Here is a 19433-nt window from a genome sequence, read left to right on the forward strand (position 1 = left end):
AAGGTTGTGTGGATAGGACAAGCTTCTCTGCATTGCTCTGTCGGCTACTGTTCCCCCTTGCAGCATGGTTCCTTGAGGATCATCCAGCCACTCCATCATCCCTGCCTTGTGTAGTTTCTTTCCTCTTGTATCAGAGGGGACAAGGAGGGTTCCCAACATAGTGATGCTGGAGATTGATCAGACAAGACTTTGGGTATTTTCCAACTGGTTGTCCCAAGTACACATATGTTTGGGCACCCAGATGGCTTGGGCTACAGTACTTGATCATCACAGGTATTTTAGTTATCTGATATAACTAGAGATAAGCCTGAGCCACAAACATTTGGATCTGGATTTCTAATCCCCCAAAGTATGGTAATGTTTGGATCTGCTCATAGTGAAAAGGAAGTGAAGGGCCAGCAGTAAGGGTGGACTATGGTGACCAAATGTCCCAATTTTATAGGGGCAGTCCCGATTTTTGGGTCTTTTTCTTATATGGGCTCCTATTACCCCCCACCCCGATCCCAATTTTTCACACTTGCTGTCTGGTCACCCTAGGGTGGACTCAGGTTTGGATGGCAAACACCTCCAAGGCTGTGGGCATTCAGATCCAGGGTTGTGGGGTTGGCCCATCTCTACATGAAAGAATTAATTATACTAGTACTGATACAGCACTTTTCACATGCATCTCAAATCCCTTCACGAAGTTGGGCAAGTTTCATTATCCCTATTTTACAAAAGGTATTTCTGAGGCATGGCAAGGTGGAGTGATTTGTTCAAGGACACAGAGTGAGTCAGTGGCAGTGGATCTATATCTCCTGTCTCTCAGTAATGACTCTATTTCTTACTCACATTTTAGCAGAGAGCTGATTTGTTAGGCTTCCTTGTAGAACCAGCTATATAGACCTGTGATAGAAATTTCTATCTGGAAAATCCTGGATTTTACATGATTTTTTAACTAGTTGAATGCTGCTCATGGCCTCCAGAAACCCTCAGTTCTAGTTCATATTGATTCTTTAATGAGAGAAAAACTGATAAACTACAGTCTTTGTAGCTGAACTCTGCCAGCAAGGCTCTTGGGCCTCCCGCAGATGTTTCTGCTTTTCAGAGTGATGGGAACTTCATGGCTTATTTCTTCTCTCGCTCCCAGGAGCATATACTGGTACTGCTGATATCTGGAAACATGCTGCTCACCACCAAGAGAATAAAGCATTAACTCCACACTGGGACAAAAAATCTTGTGGTTTATAATCACAGTATGCTGGAAGCCACTAGCAGTTACTGACCATTCAAAGCAGATAGAGTTTACAACCCCAATCAAGCACTGCACATTTTGAAAGTGGCCTTATATAACTTCAGATTTGACTTAAAAAACAACAAGAAGAAAAAAACATATATAGACATCTCAGAAAGCAGAACTCAGATAGTGAGATGGAGACGATGCAGATTTTCAGATATGCACAGAACTTTCCATTGTGGAAACTTGAGACTGCTTTTTCTGAATAAAATAAATATGAGATGGTTAGTTTATCTTTCCCTTCCTGCTGTCATCTGGTATTTTGCACTGAAGTGAGCCCAAAGTAGCTCTTCCCCATAATTTTCTATAAATTACCCTTTTTACTATATGTGATGGAGCAGTCTGCCCTTAAGAGTAGTAGGGCCTAATGGTCAGCCCATGTGGCATGGCACTTTAAGAGTTTGAAAGGCCCAATTATATATACAAAGACCTGGGAGATATTAGGAGAAAGGAAGCAGTCCCAGGAATAAGAAGTATTCTGGAGGAAATACTGTTACTGTTTCTTTAAGGGCCAGGAGTCTTGCAGAGAGGGGAAGGCAAGGGTCCCCTCCCTCCTCCTTCTCCCCAGCCAATTGGGAATGAGCTGGGAGAAGGGGACCAGCATAAAGGCTGCCTCCTCTCTCCTAGCAGGGCAGGCACCAGGAATACTAATTAGCTTGCTGAGCAGTCTGAAGCTTAAAGACTAAGGGCTTGCCCTTAGGGAGAAGCTGGCAAAGGCCTAACGCATAACGCAGCTTGGGAGAGGACAGCTCTTACTTCAGAAGGACTTGAGAAAGTGATTAAGAGAACTCAGCTCCAGGGAGGAGAGCTGGGGGGACTCCTGATTAAGGAGAACAGTCAGGGACTAACTAATGCAGCCCATTTGCAAAGGAGACTCCTGATTAAAGAAGGTCTGAAAGGAGTAACCCAGAGAAGGAACCAAAAAGAATTCCAGAAGCAGAGACTATTTACAGATGCAGGAAAGACATGTCTCCTGAAGGAAGGAAGCTTTGCTGCTGTTGGAACTGTGTCCTGAGTGCAGCAGTGAGTGCAGATCTATCCTGCTGCTGCTATGGTTAATGAGATCAACCTGTGGCACCCCCTGACAAAAAGACAGAAAGGAGTGGTGTGGTGTCCCCTGCCCCCCTGCCCCCCAGTCCACTCTCTTCCTTCCAGCTTCCCCCTTTCTTTTCCCTTCAGGGCTTTGGCCACTTTGCAAGTAAGCCAGTGGGGAGACCACTCACTATGCTGGGTCCCAGCCCAGGGACCCTATAAACATGTATCACTGCATCAGCTTCCTGTGCTGCGCTGCTACTTCTGCATTTTCCATGCCCCTTTTTTCTTTCCTCCTCCCCTACCTCCTTACAACAACTGTCAGGTCTTCTCATTCCCAGAGCCAGTAGATCAGCCCACTGAGCTCCTCTGGTCAGAGCGGAGCACCCATCCTCAGCCTTCTGGTCCTAGCCAGGGACTGACCTGCTTAGGCCTGGCAGTTCTTTTTATTGGAGCCTGCTGGGCTCTGATTGGCTGTTCCCATAAGGCCACTCCAGGCCTAGGGTGACCAGATAGCCAGTGTGAAAAATCAGGACGGGATGGGAATTAGTTGCCTATATAAGAAAAAGTCCCTAATATTGGGATGGTCCTGATAATATCAGGGCATCTGGTCACCCTAGACTCACCTTCACTGCTCTTTCCCAGGATGGGTGTGTGTGTGGAGGGTAGGATCGCGGGGCCTCCAGCAGGAGGCCTCGAAGGGCCTGGTACATCCCATCACACTCATATCTCCTATGTTTGTTTTATTTCCTTTTTCTTTAGAAGAAATAAGAGCACCCATCCACAGGCTCTGAGTTCCCTGTCAGTTATTTACAATTACCAAACCCAGAATGCAATACCAGCAAGCTCATCCACCAAGCTGCATCTTATAATCAAGTGCTAACACATCACTGTATGTTGGCCTGTAGCTCAACACCCATACTGCTCTTCAAAGGCCATGTGAAACAAATGGAACCTGCAATGTGCCCTGAATGCCAACGGATCCAAACAATGAGAGACCTGGGGCCAGAGGCCATTCCAGAGCTCTGTGGCTCTTGTGCAGAACACTCTCCCAGCATCCCCCTCTCTGTTATATGAAAGGGGCTCTAGCATCAACACCTCTACTGACTGCAACCATCGCACTATATTAAAGGGAAAGAGGTGGTCTCACAGGGGGACCTGGTACCAGGCAAGTTAGGGCTTTATGGGTTAAAACCAAAACTTTAAAAATCTATCCAGAAGCTCTGAGGTAATCAGCATGGATCCCTGTGCACAGATGTCCATGTTCATGGACAAGCGATCAAATGGGGTCATGCAGGGATCATTTCTGGGTCCAGTTGTGTTCAATATCTTCATCAATGGTTTAAATAATGGAATAGAGAACGCACTTATAAAGTTTGCGGATGAAACCACACTGGGAGGGGTTACAAGTGCTTTGGAGGATAGGATTAAAATTCTAAATGATCTGGACAAACTGGAGAAGTGGTCTGAAGAAAATAGGAAGAAATTCAATAAGGACAAATGCAAAGTACTTCACTTAGGAAGGAACAATCAGTTGCACACATACAAAATGGGAAATGACTGCCCAGGAAGGAGTACTGCGGAAAGAGATCTGGGGGTCATAGTGGATCACAAGCTAAATATGAGTCAACAGGGTAACACTGTTACAAAAAAAGCAAACATCATTCTGAGATGTATTAGCAGGAGCGTTGTAAGCAAGACACTAGAAGTAATTCTTCCGCTCTACTCCACACTGATTAGGCCTCTACTGGAGTATTGTGTCCAGTTCTGGGAGCCACATTTTGGGAAAGATGTGGACAAATTGGAGAAAGTCCAAGGAAACAGAAATGATTAAAGGTCTAGAAAACATGATGTATGAGGAACGATTGAAAAAACTGGGTTTATTTAATCTGGAGAAGAGAAGACCGAGAGGGGTCATGATAACAGTTTTCAAGTCCGTAAAAGGTTTTTACAAGGAGGAGGGTAGAACAAGAAGCAATGGGCTTAAATTGCTGCAAGGGCGGTTTAGGTTGGACATTAGCAAAAACTTCCTAACTGTCAGGATGGTTAAGCACTGGAATAAATTGCCCAAAGAGGTTGTGGAATCTCTGTCACTGGAGATTTTTAAGAGTGGGTTAGACAAACACCTGTCAGGGATGGTCTAGCTAATACTTAGTTCTGCCATCAGTACAGGGGACTGGACTAGATGACCTCTTGAGATCCATTCCAGTCCTATGATTCTATGATTGTCTATGATCTATGTACTCCTTTTATAGGGCATCCCATTTCACGCACCAGTTCTAGCTTAAAAATTGCTTTAAGATGGGAAACACATGGCATCTTTTGCAATGTATAATTTTCATTTTGGCCATAGCAGTGCAGTTTTGGTGCTCAGAGAGGTAAGATTTGGGGGTCTTGTGCTGGGCACAAACAATCCTTAGTGCCTTGCAGTGCAGCATTGTGGAGTCTCCTGGCATGCCACCACACAACAATATGCGGAGAAGACAGCAGATCCACTCACTGCCATACCTATCATTTCTCCTCTCCTGCGTATGAGGGGTACAGGTGGTGCGGAGCCCTAGGGCTTTAGTAGTTGTATAGCCGATCTATGACCATTCCACAGGCTTGGTCGGGGATTCCATTGCTCCTTCTCTGAAGGAACCCTGCAATGCACAGCCCAGCTGCTTGCTCTTTGCACTGGGCCTTTGATTTGGGCTTTACTGAGTAATCTCTCATCTGCAGAGCTGAAAGCGCTTTACAAACATTAATCAATAAAAGTCTCACATTACCCCTCTCAGCCTCAGTTCCATTATACAAGGCACTGATAAAATATCCCTGTCTCTACTGAAAATACCTCACCTGATGCATGAGCCTTTTTCACAGCTGCATCACACTGGCGGCTCATAGTCATCCTGCAATCAACCAATACACCCAGGTCTTTCAACTCCTTTGTCACTTCCTACTGATACTTCCCCAGCTTATAGCAAAAATTCTTGTTGTTAGTCCCTAAAAGCATGACCTTGCACTTTGCACTATTAAATTTCACCCCATTTCTATTACTTCAGTTTACAAGATCATTCTTGTATGATATTCTGGTCCTCCTCCGTATTGGAAATACCTCCCAACTTTGTGTCATCTACAATTTTATTACCACACTCCCACCTTTTGTGCCAAGGTCATTAATTAAAATGTCAAATAAGACTGGTCCCAAGACCAGTCCCTGAGGAACTCTACTAGTAACCTCCTTCCAGCCTGACAGCTCACCTTTCAGCATAACTTGTCTTAGTCTCCACTTTAACCAGTTCCTTATCCATCTTTTAACTCTCATGTTAATCCCCATCTTCTCCAATGTAACTAATAATTTATCAGATGCCTTATTGAAATCCAGGTAGATTAGATCTACTGCATTTCCTTTGTCTAAAAAATAAGTATTCTTCTCAAAAAAGGAGATCAGATTGGTTTGGCACGATCTACCTTTTGTAAAATCATGCTGTATTTTATCTGAATTCCCATTCACCTCTATGTCCTAACTACTTTCTCTTTCAAAATTTGTTCCAAGACCTTGCATATCACTGAGGTCAAACTAGCAGGCCTGTAGTTGCCCAGATCAATTTTTCCCCCCTTTCTTAAAAACAGGAACTATATTAGCAATTCTCTAGTCACAAGGTACAACCCCCTAGTTTACAGATTCATTAAAAACCCTTGCTATTGCCCTTGAAATTTCACGGGACAGTTTCTTTAATATTCTTGGATGGAGATTATCTGCCCCGCCTCCTCAATTTAGTCCCATTAAGCTGTTTCAGTTTGACTTCCACCTTGGATGTAGTAATATCTACCTCCATATCCTCATTCCCATTAGTCACCCTGCCACTACCCCTAAGCTCTTCATTAGCCTAATTAAAGACTGAGGCAAAATATTTGTTTAGGTTTTGGGCCATGCCTAGATAATCTTTAATCTCCACCCCATCCTCAGTGTTTAGCAGTCCCACTTCTTCTTTCCTTGTTTTCTTCTTATTTATATGGCTATAGAACCTTTTACTATTGGTTTTAATTCCCTGTGCAAGGTCCAACTCTGCTTGGCTTTTGGCAGTTCTCACTTTATCCCTACACTTTCTGCCCTCCAAGAGGTAGCTTTCCTTGCTGATCCACCCCATCTTCCACTCCTTGTAGGCTTTCTGCTTTCTCTTAATCACCTATTTGAGATGCTTGCTCATCCAGTTTGGTCTGCAACCCTTCCCTATGCATTTTCTCTCCTTGGTTGGGATAGAGGCTTCAGGTACTTTAAGTCAAAGTTGCAGAAACTAATTCCAAGCCTCCTCCACATTTAGATCCTTGAATTCTTCAGGCCAGTCCACTTCCCTAACTAATTCCCTTAATTTTTTTAAATTGGTTCTTTTGTAATCAAGGACCCTAGTTGCAGATCTATTTTTTGTTTATCCTTTCATTTAGTTTAAACTGAATTAGCTCATTATCACTCGAACCAAGGCTGTCCTCTACAACCGGTTCTTCTATGAAGTCCTCATGTAGCCTTTTTTCTTTACTGTATTTATCTCAGTAACAAAGCATGATAGCATTCTACAATAATGGCTCCCGAAACTCCACAATGGCTGCAGTGCCCTAGATCAATCACCATAGGGTATTGTAACATAATGCAGTCTGTGAGTTTAGTTTAATTAGTTCACTTCTTTAATTCCGAATAGAGTTGCAATTTGAAAACCTGGAATTGGGACCGGGTGAAACATTCACAAAAGAAAACCTTTTAATTTGAGTTGCTCTGCAATTGGTTAAAATTTTACAAAAATGTTCCAATTTAAAAAAAAAATAGGGTGAAACTTTAATCTGAGCAAAAACATAATTAGCTTTCACACAAAAGAGAGGGCAGAATGATGTTTTGCGAGCACAAAGGTGACACTCTAAATAAAGTTGCTAACATTTGCTGGGAAAAAAAAATCCTGGAAATTTGACAACGCTCTAAATCACAGTAATAGAGACTTGGCAGAATTTGATTATTTTACAATTTTGAGTGATAATATCGATGCCTAATTTTAAGGATTTTTTCAAGTTTTATCGATTTACATTTTCACAATTGCATGAAATTATTTAATGACTGTAGACATTGAGAATCAAAGTTAAACCTTTAGAACTGTTAACAAATTGTACACATCACATGTCAAAATATACAAAGTAAAGACTCTTAAGTCAAATGCTAGTAACTTCTGAAGCAGCATTTTTCTTACTTTGCCTTATTGTAAATTTAGATTATTAGTGGTAAAAATATACAACTTTCATTGGTTCGTGAGTGTACAATGAGATTGATATTTACCAAAAAATATCTAATCCCTCTAAGCCTCGCTACAGGGGAAAAAGAAAACAAGAGGGATTGAGGGTTTTTTTTGGTTACATCCCTGACTTTCTTACCATCTCCAGCAGGTTCAATAGCAATTGGCTGTGTTTCCTGACTATATTATAAGCTCGACAGCAAAGTTCTACAAACTCTTGGAAACGCTGTGGGTTTTTTCCACCTTCTGTGATGAAATACTCCATCTCTGAAGTGAAGATAAAAGGTGCTCGGTCCCTTGAAAAAAAAAAGATACAATGAAAGATGGCAAATCCTATCAGAGGGTTGAGCTTTTTAACTCCGTTAATATTTGTTTTCCCAATCTTTCCCTTCTCATTATTTCTTTCCTCCCTTCCTTCAGGGTGGATAACTCCATGCCAGAACACTCAGTGATGCTGACTAATTGTGGCAGACACAGGTCTCTAGGTGAGATCTTCTTCATGCACATGGTTGTGCAGCAATTTGGGGAAGCCAACAACTGAACACAATTTTTAAAAATTTATTTTTAACTCTCACTCCTTCAGTTTCCCGACTGTGTGCCTCAGAATAATGGTCTTGATCTTGACGCATATTCTCTCCTGGTACTGAAATATTTAAAAGCTGTACTTGAACACAGTGGGATATAAATATAACTCTCTACCTGTGTATTTAAAATAAACAAAATCCCCCCCAAACCTAGTGTGCTTTACTGCATTTGAGTACACAACTGTCAAGGGTTGGTTCTTATCTCAGCTGCACCAGAATAAATCCAGATAAACACTGTCTTTTATCCAGCTACTCTGGATTTAGACGGATGTAAATTGCCAGCAGAATCTGGGCCCATGACTTGCTTTTTTAATAGCTTGTGGATTTTGTAGCTATGCTATGGTATTGCAAAAAGAATGAATTAACCAGGCTTTTGCTAAAAATTCTCCCTTTTGACAGCCTCAGCTTCAATATAGCCTGATATACTGTTTTATTCCAGCACAGAGAGATCTACTGCAGGGTTTTATTCCTCATAACTGTGTTTACAGATATATGTAAACAGATCAGAGAGCTATAACCCAGGTAATATACACAGTGAATTAGATTTAACCCTGAGCTAGAGGTGAGCCTGAGCCAACCTCCAGAATCTAAATATTCCCAAATCTTTGGGAGATTTGAACTCCAGATACACTTTACACAGTTTGGGGCCGTCTCTAGTTAAAAATTCACTCATGAGGGGCCCGACCCCATTCTAGTTGCTGATTCTTCTCCACAAGAAACCTGAACATCTTCCCTACAAACAATTCCCAACTCAGTATTGCCCAGCCCATTACCAGTCTCCTTAATCTTCTGCAGACACATGCTTTTTGTATGGCTGCAGTGATGAAATTGAGTTGCATTGGATGCTCATGTTGGGTGATAACCCCAGACAAGACTGGAAGCTTGCTTTGCATTCCTACTGCTCTGAATACCCCCCCCTTTCCCACAGTTTCTGGATTAAAGCCTCCCACAAACCCTCTCTCTGCCTTTAAAAACTGTCCACATATATGTAGGGCCCTACCAAATTCAAGGTCCATTTTGGTCAATTTCATGGTCATAGGATTTTAAAAATCGTAAGTTTCATGACTTTAGCTATTTAAATCTGAAATTTCACGGTGTTGTCATTGTAGGGTCCTGACCCGGAAGAGGACTGTGGGGGAGTTGCAATGTTATTGTAGGAGGGTTGCAGTATTCCCACTCTTTCTTCTGCGCTGCTGCTGATGGCAGCGCTGTCTTCAGAGCTGGGCTGCCGGAGAGCGGTGGCTGCTGGCTGGGTGCCCAGCTCTGAAGGCAGCAGCGCAAAAGTAAGGGTGGCAACATTGTACCATGCCATCCCCACTTCTGCATGGCAGTAGCTGCTGCTCTCTGGCCACCCACCTCTGAAGGCAGTAAAGAAGTAAGGGTGGCAATACTGTGATCCTCCCCCTTACAATAACCTTGCAACTCCTCCACCTCCTCTTTTGGGGTTAGAAGCGCCAGTTTGCGAAACACTGGTCTCCCCCATGAAATCTGTATAGCTTTAGGGCAGCAGTTCTCAAACCTGGGCGGGGGGGAGGGGGAATCCCAAAGTGAGTCATGATCCCATTTTAATGGGTTGCCAGGGCTGGCTTAGACTTGTTGGGGCCTGGGGCCAAAACCCAATCTCGAGGGCTTCAGCCCTGGGCAGCAGAGGTCAGATTATGGGCCCCCTGCCTGGGGCTGAAGCCCTTGGACTTCGACCCCCAGGCCTGGGGAGGTGGAGCTTTGGCTTTGCCTCTTCCCCACCACCCAGCTTCAGGCTTTGGTCCCCCCTTCTGGGATCCTGTAGTAATTTTTGTTGTCAGAAGGGGGTTGCAGTGCAATGACGTCTGAGAACCCCTGATTTAGACCAGATTTCATGGTCTGTGACATGTTTTTCATGGCCGTGAATTTGGTAGGGCTCTACATATAGGTGAAGTACACCCGGAAAAAACCCAGTTTGCCAAGGTTTAAGTCAAAAGGCTAAATACATTTTTTGCATAACTTCATGGATTTTAATTGTGTTACACCAGGGGTGAAATTGAGCCCATAATATTCTCTCTTCTTTCCAATCTTTTCTGTATTGTGTAAGAAGCTGTTTCAGAACATCACTGCTGCCTTTTGGCTTTGTGAGCTCTCTTTCTGGAGATTGTGTGTTTCAATTACACATTATAAAACCACGTCTATTACTGATCTCAATAAGCAATTTTTTTCCAGATCAGTCTTTAATCCATCATTCAGCTTTTCTTAGAGACAGAAGTTATTTCCGTCGCCTAGTTAACACAACTATTTCTCTTTGACATTAACTTCTAAATAGTCCTATGTCATTACTGAACGAGATTTGAACCGAGGACACTCAGGCGCCTGCAATTACACCCTGTCCACACCTGCACCAGCAGGGCAGCGCCTGCTGCAGCTGGCTGCAGCGCTGCACAGGCAGGTCTTGGCGCTGGGGGCAGCGCTGGTTGCAGTGGCTGGTTCTGCAGCGTGTGTGGTCAACACTCACTGGCGCTGTTATGGGCCTCAGGTAGGGTATAGTAGTATCCCATTTAACTAAAATTATTCCTATTTTTTGTTTTTGCAGCTCTTCTTTTTTGTTTGTTTTGTGAGAGCCGCTTGTCGCTCTCCTACAGCGCAAGCTGGCTTATAGCTCTGCTTGCTGTCATTAATCTGTCTGTACACTGTCTCATGAAAAATGAGATAACCCCCTGCAGGAGTTGAGTGTTTGCTGAGGAGAGAAGGGGGGGGGGGGAGGGGAGAGAGGGGATGCAGGCTGTTTTTGCAGTGCACAGTAAGGGTGGGGAAAATTTTTCTGATTTTTGCAGTGTCGGTTCAAATCCACTCTCTCTCTCTCCCCTCTCCCTGTCACACTGCCCCCCCCCCCCACTTGAAAAGCACGTTGCTGCCTTTTGACTGCTGGGCTGGGATAGCTGCCCATCATTCTCCCAACAGCTGCAAATGCTACAAATGTGGCCACACACACTGCAGTAGCTGCTGTGAGTGGCCACACACACACCTGCTGGCCCTGCACAGCTGGATGACCAGCGCTGCAACTACCAGCGCTGCAGATTTGTAAGTGTAGCCATACCCTCACTGAAGTCAGCCCGGGGAGACAATCACAGAGCCAAGCCTGCAAAACTGATCATTTTCACCTAAGATTAGAGTAGGGTCCAACCTCAAAACCTGAATTTCAACGCTCCTCTGTCTTTGGTGGTGTTTGAAAACCAAACCTCAATCTCAGATTTGCTGCAGGGTCTTCTCTTTATAAGAAGCCTAGTCATATCTCCAGATATAAAGCACCCCTGTGCTCTGTGAGGTTTAAAATCCATATCTGAATTCTGAGGTTTGCATCCATCTACACCAAGAAATAAGATATTCTGTGAAAGCACAATTATTCTAAAGCAAGGTCAAATCTCTCATGTTAAATCAGCATCATGGTTATTTGAGCTGAAATCAGAAACTGCGAGTAACAGTTTTTTTAGTGGAAGACGCAGTTTGGGGTACAGCATGACTTTCATATGGCACAGTGGCTGCTAGCATTAAGCAATTTTTGTAGGCTTTATTGAGCATGTAACTGGTATTTGACAGCTCTTATATGATTTGCAGCATTATCTATGTTGCAAGAAGTTTTGAAACAGTTTACAAGGTTCTTAAATTTCTCAATTTCCTTCAAGTCTCCCTTCTAAGGTGCTGGACCTTTCCTCTTATATTTATCTGAAAAATATGATGTAGAAAATTGATTTCCTTTGGAACATTTAAGCCTGGTTTTGCTCAAGCTCTTCTGACATCACAGTCTCTCTCTTCCATGGTAACCAGATATTGAAACTCCAGGGCTGCAAGTATTTAATCCAGCTAAAAGCTCACAAAGGGAGCACCTCCCAATTAAAAAAAATAGCAACATGAAAAAGTATAACATAGGAGAGGAAACAAGAATCATCAATATGGGAAACAGAGGACATCTTAATTGAGATATCTTTAAAAACTAATTTTCAATGATACAAGGCTTTTAAAGGCTGTGTAAAATACATCTACAAGGGTGAATTTCTGCATATGTCCCTTTCTGCCTGCTGCTTTTCAGATGCCCTGTTTGAAATATAAAAAGCATAGAGGGGGAAAAGATGCCCCATAAATGACTCCTGAACTGCAAAGTGTAAACTTTACTTTGTCAGCCCATCATACATGTTCAAGTTTACATCATCAGCAACAAATGGTGACTGCTGTTTCAGTCTATATAAGGAAAAGGTAATGTCTGTTCCAGAGCTGAAAAATCACCCTCTCTATCCATACATATATAAACACATAGCAGCAAATGAAACAGAGGAGGCATGAGCAGAGGCTTATCTGTGTGCATACACTGTCTAATGCTACTGCACATGAGCATATGTTTGTTTGCCTGGCAGCTCTTTCTTCCTTGATGTGCACTGCCAGAAATTCAGTACATAGTGACATTCAATCAAAAAATCAGCAGCTTATTAGAAGGCACAGGAATAATATCTATAACAGATATGTGGCTGATTTGGATATAAATCTGCTAGGGACGGTGTTTCTATGCAGTCAACTACACAGACCTGAACATGAAATGGCACATTTTCCAATTCATTCAGGTCCTAACACATGCTACTGTTAGTATGACATCCAGATTGTCACAGTTTCAGGGTAATTGCATCTGTTTTTACCCTCTGTGGTCCCCCATTTAAGGTTTCTGGCTCCCAGATGTCATGTCTCTTGGATGAGACCCACATCTCTCTCCTGCCGGATAGGGGCTTTAAGGTGGCACAGTTCCCTGCCTTACACTGTGATATCCACAGCAAGCCAGTTTGTCTAACGGCCAGCCTCAATGTGTTGCTTTCTCTCCAAGGGCTATGAACAGTGTATTGCCAGCAGTAACAAGTTACTTCATTGCTCTTTCTAAGGAAGCACCTTTATTCTTAAGGTAAAAGCATTACAGAGAAAACAATAGAAATATTTAAAACACACACTAAAATATCATGAGTTAGTCATTAGCCCCCATGGGACCGTAGTAGGCCAGAGTCTTTCCAAACCTTCTACAAGAGTTGGAGTCCCCCTTGGACAGAAGGTCCAATCATTGCTGGATCAGAAAGAAGATCCCAAGTCAGTTTAACTGCAACCTTTTTATGACAGAAGCCCTTTCTTTGTCTGTAGGTCTCTGGAAAACCCAGTTTGAACATGCACATGCAAGCCACCGCAGGGGGTGGTACCTCTCCAGAGGTGTTTACAACTTGAGTGATTCACCTTAAATCATCCACTATTTTTAGCTCCTGGAGGAACTAAAAGCAACCCCCCACCCCAGCTGCATACAATCCCTGGCCCACAGTGATACATAAACCATTCATAACCTTAATAACAATATGTCCCTCCAAAGGTATTTCATGTGGTTTCAATATTTGTCACACAGATCATAAATAATTTATATAGTATATCACCACTAGAGGGGGCCGAAAGAGCAAGTACTCCATATCATCACCAACATGTGCACGAATGAGGCCGCATGGGCCAAAATGCAGATCTCCATTAAACCTGTGCATCTTCAATTAAATCAGTGGGGTTGCATGTACCTAACAGAGAAGATCTGCAGCCCCCAACATGCGGAGCGCTCACTTCTTATTTTCTGTTTCTGTGCTGCATTTATGGGGCAACATGATAAGTAGGAGATTTGGCCTTGACTATGTCTCCATTTTGGAAGGCCACACAAGCTTTTTTTCACTATATTATGCCCTCTATCTTACAAGGGGAGCACAGGGGGAGCATCTTCTTTAGTGTAAAAGTCTTTTTGCGAAGAGCTGGTGTAACTTGGCCTTGACCATGTACCTGCAGCATATCAGCAAAATCATGCATTATCAGGCCTCCTTTCTTCACTGCAAGCTGTGCCTCAGATGTAGGGTGACCAGATAGCAACTGTGAAAAAACAGGGCAGGGGGTGGGGGGGTGGGGTGTAATAGGCGCCTATATAAGAAAAAGTCCCAAAAAACAGGACTGTCCCTTTAAAAACAAGACGTCTGGTCACCCTCCTCAGATGGGATGAATGGATCCTCTAGTTTTTTACAGTGGAAGTATTTCAACAATGCACACAAGGGCAAACAGGCTTTTGTATAGTACTGGGATTTCAGGGGGTATATTTTGCTATAGCTGTGACCTAAGGTTTATTAAATTAATCCAAAGAAAAGCAAGCCCAGTGATGAACGTCACTGTGTATTGCTGATCTTCCAAATGTTCATGGGAATGCTTTTTAGTGTCCCTCTGGAGGCTAAGAATGTTTGGATGATATGACATGGGAGGCAGGGAAGGAAGCAAGCCTCAAGCTACTGGATAGCTCAGCAGGCATAACAAACAAATAAATTAGGGATAAGGAGAATATTTACCAAGACCTTACCATTGCTACATCCCTAGACTTGCAGAACAGTAAGATCCCTAGGGTTTACTGACCACTAGGTTGAAACATTTGAAATAAGCTGATAATGAAGTTTATGAGGTCAGCAAAGATTCCAGCTTTCCCTATTCTGAATCCCACGGTATGGAACATGTTGTTTCCAGTGAGAAAGATGTCTCAACTTCCTCCTTTATTTCGTAACTGGAGCACATGAGCCAAACTGCAAGTGACCTTTTCCCTAGTTCAATCTAAACTTCCCATTGTGCTGTTAGGGGAAAGTTTGTTCTAGTCACACCACAAGAGATGTAATGAGAAGCATGTCAAAGATTAGTTTAACTTTAGATACAGTTCAATTGCTCATATGAACAAAGAAGAGAGAGAGAGCGTGAGAAACCACACAGAACTTTGACTAGTTTAAAATCAGTTGCTCCATCCATTCACCCAGCCACCCACATATACACACTGGGTTTTCTAAAATCATCTAGGCTGTCATGAATAAGTAGTAGCACTCAGCAGGAGCGACTGGAACTCAGATGCAATCAGTAGAAAAGTAAAGGTTTCAGTTAGTGTTTGAATGTGGATATCATTTATTCTTCTGCAAAACCAAAAGCTTCTTTAAATAATGCACAGCATTATTTTTTAATTTGAGTGCTTATTTCTGTAGGTTTTTTAATTCAGGTGCTTATTTCTGTAGGTTTGGCATGGAAGGACAAACTTTGCATACACTATAGAAAGAGGCTGTGAACTACTATACAGTAAAATCTGCCTTAAGCAACCACTCAAAATCCACTCTGTAACAGAGGTGATCTCCTATTTTAGGAGAGCTATACAGTATTTAGTAAGTTTGAGGTTAATTTGGGGGAATAAGACTGGCGAAAGACTAAGAACAGTAATCTGTTATACAAGGGTATTTATTTAATGGATGGCATAAAACTATTTTTGAGTGATCTCATGGGTGAACAGCAATTCTGAGCCATGTGTAAAATACAAAGAAGTATCCAAATACTCCATAACTCCTTAAGTAGGTATAGAATTAATGAACCAGATCACCCACTGATCAAAAGTTAAAATGAAAACACGTTTTTATAATCAAAATATTCAGTATTATGGTTTATATTCTTAAGTCTACATCAGTTTACATACAATCCAGGCTGTTGGAGCCTATAAAGTAACAATCAAATACAAAGATGTTTACAGGATGTGTTCAGAAGCAAAGAAGATTTAGGGTCTGATCCAAAGTCTACTGAATTCAATAGAGAGACTCCCACTGACTACTTTAGGCCTTATCAAGTTCTTAGTAAGGAGTCACCAAGCAAGAATAAAAAGTGGGTTGCCCCATGTACTTAGGAAAAAATAAATAAAGAGGAAGTTACACAAAGCCACTGGTATGCTGTCCCCTGGTTCACTGAAGTTATGACCACATGTGAGCATCACTAGTTAGGGTGACCAGATGTCCCGATTTTATAGGGACAGTGCTGATATTTGGGGTTCTCTCTTATATAGGCTCCTATTACCCCCGTCCCGATTTTTCACACTTGCTGTCTGGTCACCCTATCACTAGTGCACGCCTCATGTGGATCGGTGAAAAAGTAGGCGTGGTCAGTGAAAACTTAAGGCCAGAGGGAAATTTGCAGCACTGTACACTATCCCAACCACTGTCGAACCCCACACAGCACTAGAGTAGTGTAAAGTGACGTTTCTTTGGGAACTCTATATACTATGCAGGTTTGAGTGCAAGGCACCTCAGAACTATGCACTGTATACTTGGGCTGATGCCTGGGTATACAGTGAGCTCAGTGAATGTGTGTGTCACAGACAAAGTCATGGTCAGATCCTTTATATTAATTTAATGCATTTGACCTCTTACAGCTTTAAAATCTATACTTAAAATCTATGATACAATAACTAAGATCTGAGCAACACAGTTCAATAAAATGCACATTTCCCCCCAAACTCTGTGTAAACCTTCAAAACGATTGAACATTCCATTCTGTATTTTGCTAGTAGATTAGCCAAAAGCTACTCCTGCTCCCACCAAAATGAACAGCATTTTTGCCGTTGACTTCAGTGGGAGCAGGATCAGCCCCAAAGCTGCCAGTTACATTGCCTCTGGCTCATTGTAAATCTATATTCAATTGAGTCTTATTTTTACTAAAGCAGACAATACAGAAGTGTAGAACTTCCAGACACCTCCACATTTTTAATTAATTTATTTATTTGCAAACTCTTGTGAAATAAAAAGCAGGCCCATACCTTGTTGAGACTTCTATTCTTCCAACTATCCAGGGTTTATATACATATCCCTGTATGTCTAAAGAGAACAGTCTATCCCAAACAACAATTGCACATTAAAACCCATTAGAAGAGACAAATGATTGAGCGAGTTTTGAACAGCCTGCCACCTAAAGTTAACCAGAATTTATTTCTCCAGAGGGATTTCTCCCAGCTTTTGTTTTCTTCTTTTAAACCTTTATTTATTGCAACAGACATTTGGGAGGCTTCTATACACAGAACTCATGGTGAAGTGCTTTTGAGGTCAGTGAGGCCTGGGGATCCACAAAGGGACATAAGCATTGTGACACCTATTGTCACAACAGCTAACTTTTAGGTGCCTACAAAATCACCGGGACAATAATGGGATCTACAAAGCCTGAGTGAGGCACCTAGGCTCTGAATACAATGAATGGGGAGAGATAGGATCCCCTCAGAATGGGATCTACAAAAGTCAGCAAGGTAGGGTGCTCTCCCCCTAAGCTAGCCAATGGGAGATGCTGATGAGTCCTAACCCCTATCCCTCTCAGATTGATAGGTACCTAAGTCCAGGCTGCATAGAGGCACCTATCCCCATTAATGCCATGCAAACCAGGGAAAGATAGGTGTTCCTCCACCTAATTCACATGCAGGGCAAGATCTAGTAGGCTTGCTCAGAGGCCACCAAACGCCACACAGAACAGCAAGGCGAAGGAGGCGACACTCCATTATCATCTTTAGCCCAGTGGTTAAGGTGCTCATTGGGATGTGTGAGACCCCTGGTTCAAGTCCCCGCTCAGCCTGATGAGAAGGGGGGAGCTGAACAGAGATGTGCCATCTCTTAAGGAGGTGCCTTAGCCACTGGGCCATGGAATGATTTTCCCTCTTTTTCTGGCCCAATAAATAGTTAATTGTTTAATAATTTATTTAACAGTGGAACAATGTGAATAGGGGTCTCCCTCAATCTCTCCTATGAGAATATCCCATAGCCTAGTTAAAGCACTAATTTGAGAGGTGGCAGATCCCTGTTCAAATTTCTTCTTATCAAGTTGAGGTGGGGACTGAAAGCAGGGCTCTCCCACATCCCAGGTGCGTATCCTAAGCAGTTGGCTAAAGAGAGCTTCTTTCCCCACACTGTTTTGTGTGGAGTTGGGCCACCAGTGAGCATGTCTACCAGATCAGGCACCACACACAACTGAGGTGGAGGACACCCTATCTTCCTCCGGTTCATGAATCGCTCTGGGGCTTAGATGAGGGAAAGACACCCAGGTGCCTAGAGGCAGGCAGCAGAGTGCATAGCAAGAGCCAGAAACATAGGTACCTAGGGAAATCTTCACTGCGAAAACTTAGGCGCTGAAAGAGTTTTGGTGCCTACAGGGTTAGGCGGCAGCCAAGTGAGGTTTTTGTGGATCGTAGTGGTGCCTAAAAGTGGAACTTAGGCACCTAAATCTGGGGTTAGGCGCCTAAGTACTTTTGTGGAATGGGGCTGAAAGTTCTGAGCCTGGAGGAATTGCAGAAATGGCCCTTCAGAATAGGAGTGTTATGTTTTGATGCACATTCCTTAACTGAGCAGGGGCCATCAATCAAGCTTGTACCAGTCTGCCAGAAAACCTGGTTTTAACACTGGCCATTTCCTACCGTTTCTCTTGCTTCTGGAGATGCAGACAGCGGAGGGGGAAAAAAGTTGCGCTTTACGCTGAAATCTCTCTTTGATACTAGTTTCACTCATATAAGTTATTATATTAGCATCTATGACAGTAGTTTTCCGAGCACAAGATTTTCAAAGGTATCATTGACTTTTATGGGAATTGTGCTCCTAAGTCACACCAGTGCTTTGGAAAATCCCACCCTGATTGATTTATAGATATGGAGCCCCATTTACTTCTATTGAAGGCTATGGCAACTCTTCCATTGAACTTGGAAGTACTCACAATATATGTTCCAGACTGGATCTGATTTCCAGCCAGCATGATACACCTTATTCAAGAGGCAAATTGCTCTTGATTAGGAACAGTAGTTTCTCATTTTCTTCTGTAATTATTGCACAAGTTCTTCAAGTTATTCAAGATATTTTCTTCCTTTTTTAAAAAATAGTTGACATGTATACCTAGGCTTGGCAGAATTTGATATTTACTTTTCATAAATGTTTATTTTTAAGCATATTTTTTATCCATTTAAATTTTCACACTGAGGGAAATTAGGTGGGGTCAGACAATAATTATTTAATGGCAGTCGATGTTAAGATTTGAAAAGTTAAAGATTTCTAACAACTAAAACACAAACTGTCAACATCACATGTAAAAATAAACCAAGTAAATAGCCTTATATCAAACTGTAATAAGTTCTCAAGCTGCATTTTTCCTACTTTACTCATCTGTCAATTTCGATTATTATAGATGGAAATATTTTTTCATCAGTTTGTATGTGTACAGTGAAACCAACCATTTACCAATAAAAATCTAGTATTTCCAAGCATATATATATATATATATATATGATGGAGCAAGGCCGGATGGCTGCAGGAAAGTACTGAGGAGCAGGTATGTTAGCTCCAGGCTAAGCAAATCCCTAGTACCATGGGAACCAAAATGGCAGTTGCTCCAGGCTAATCAAGGCACCTGGGGCCAATTAAGAACTTTCTAGAAGGCACCGGAGAGAGCTACATTGAT

The 19433-nt window shown here is 42.5% G+C and overlaps 1 protein-coding gene across 14 annotated transcripts in view; it reads right to left on the reverse strand.

The window, feature by feature from the left end:
• PIK3C2G (phosphatidylinositol-4-phosphate 3-kinase catalytic subunit type 2 gamma) overlaps positions 1–19433 on the reverse strand; it is a 370973-nt gene that overhangs the window by 86135 nt on the left and 265405 nt on the right. For all 14 annotated transcript variants that reach the window (XM_039544583.1, XM_039544571.1, XM_039544579.1 and 11 more), the window contains one exon: positions 7706–7862. In XM_039544583.1, the coding sequence (XP_039400517.1) occupies positions 7706–7862 (157 nt within the window). The remainder of the gene's footprint in view (positions 1–7705; positions 7863–19433) is intronic.

Source organism: Mauremys reevesii, linkage group 1, assembly GCF_016161935.1.
Source record: "Mauremys reevesii isolate NIE-2019 linkage group 1, ASM1616193v1, whole genome shotgun sequence".
Taxonomy (NCBI): Eukaryota; Metazoa; Chordata; order Testudines; family Geoemydidae; genus Mauremys; species Mauremys reevesii.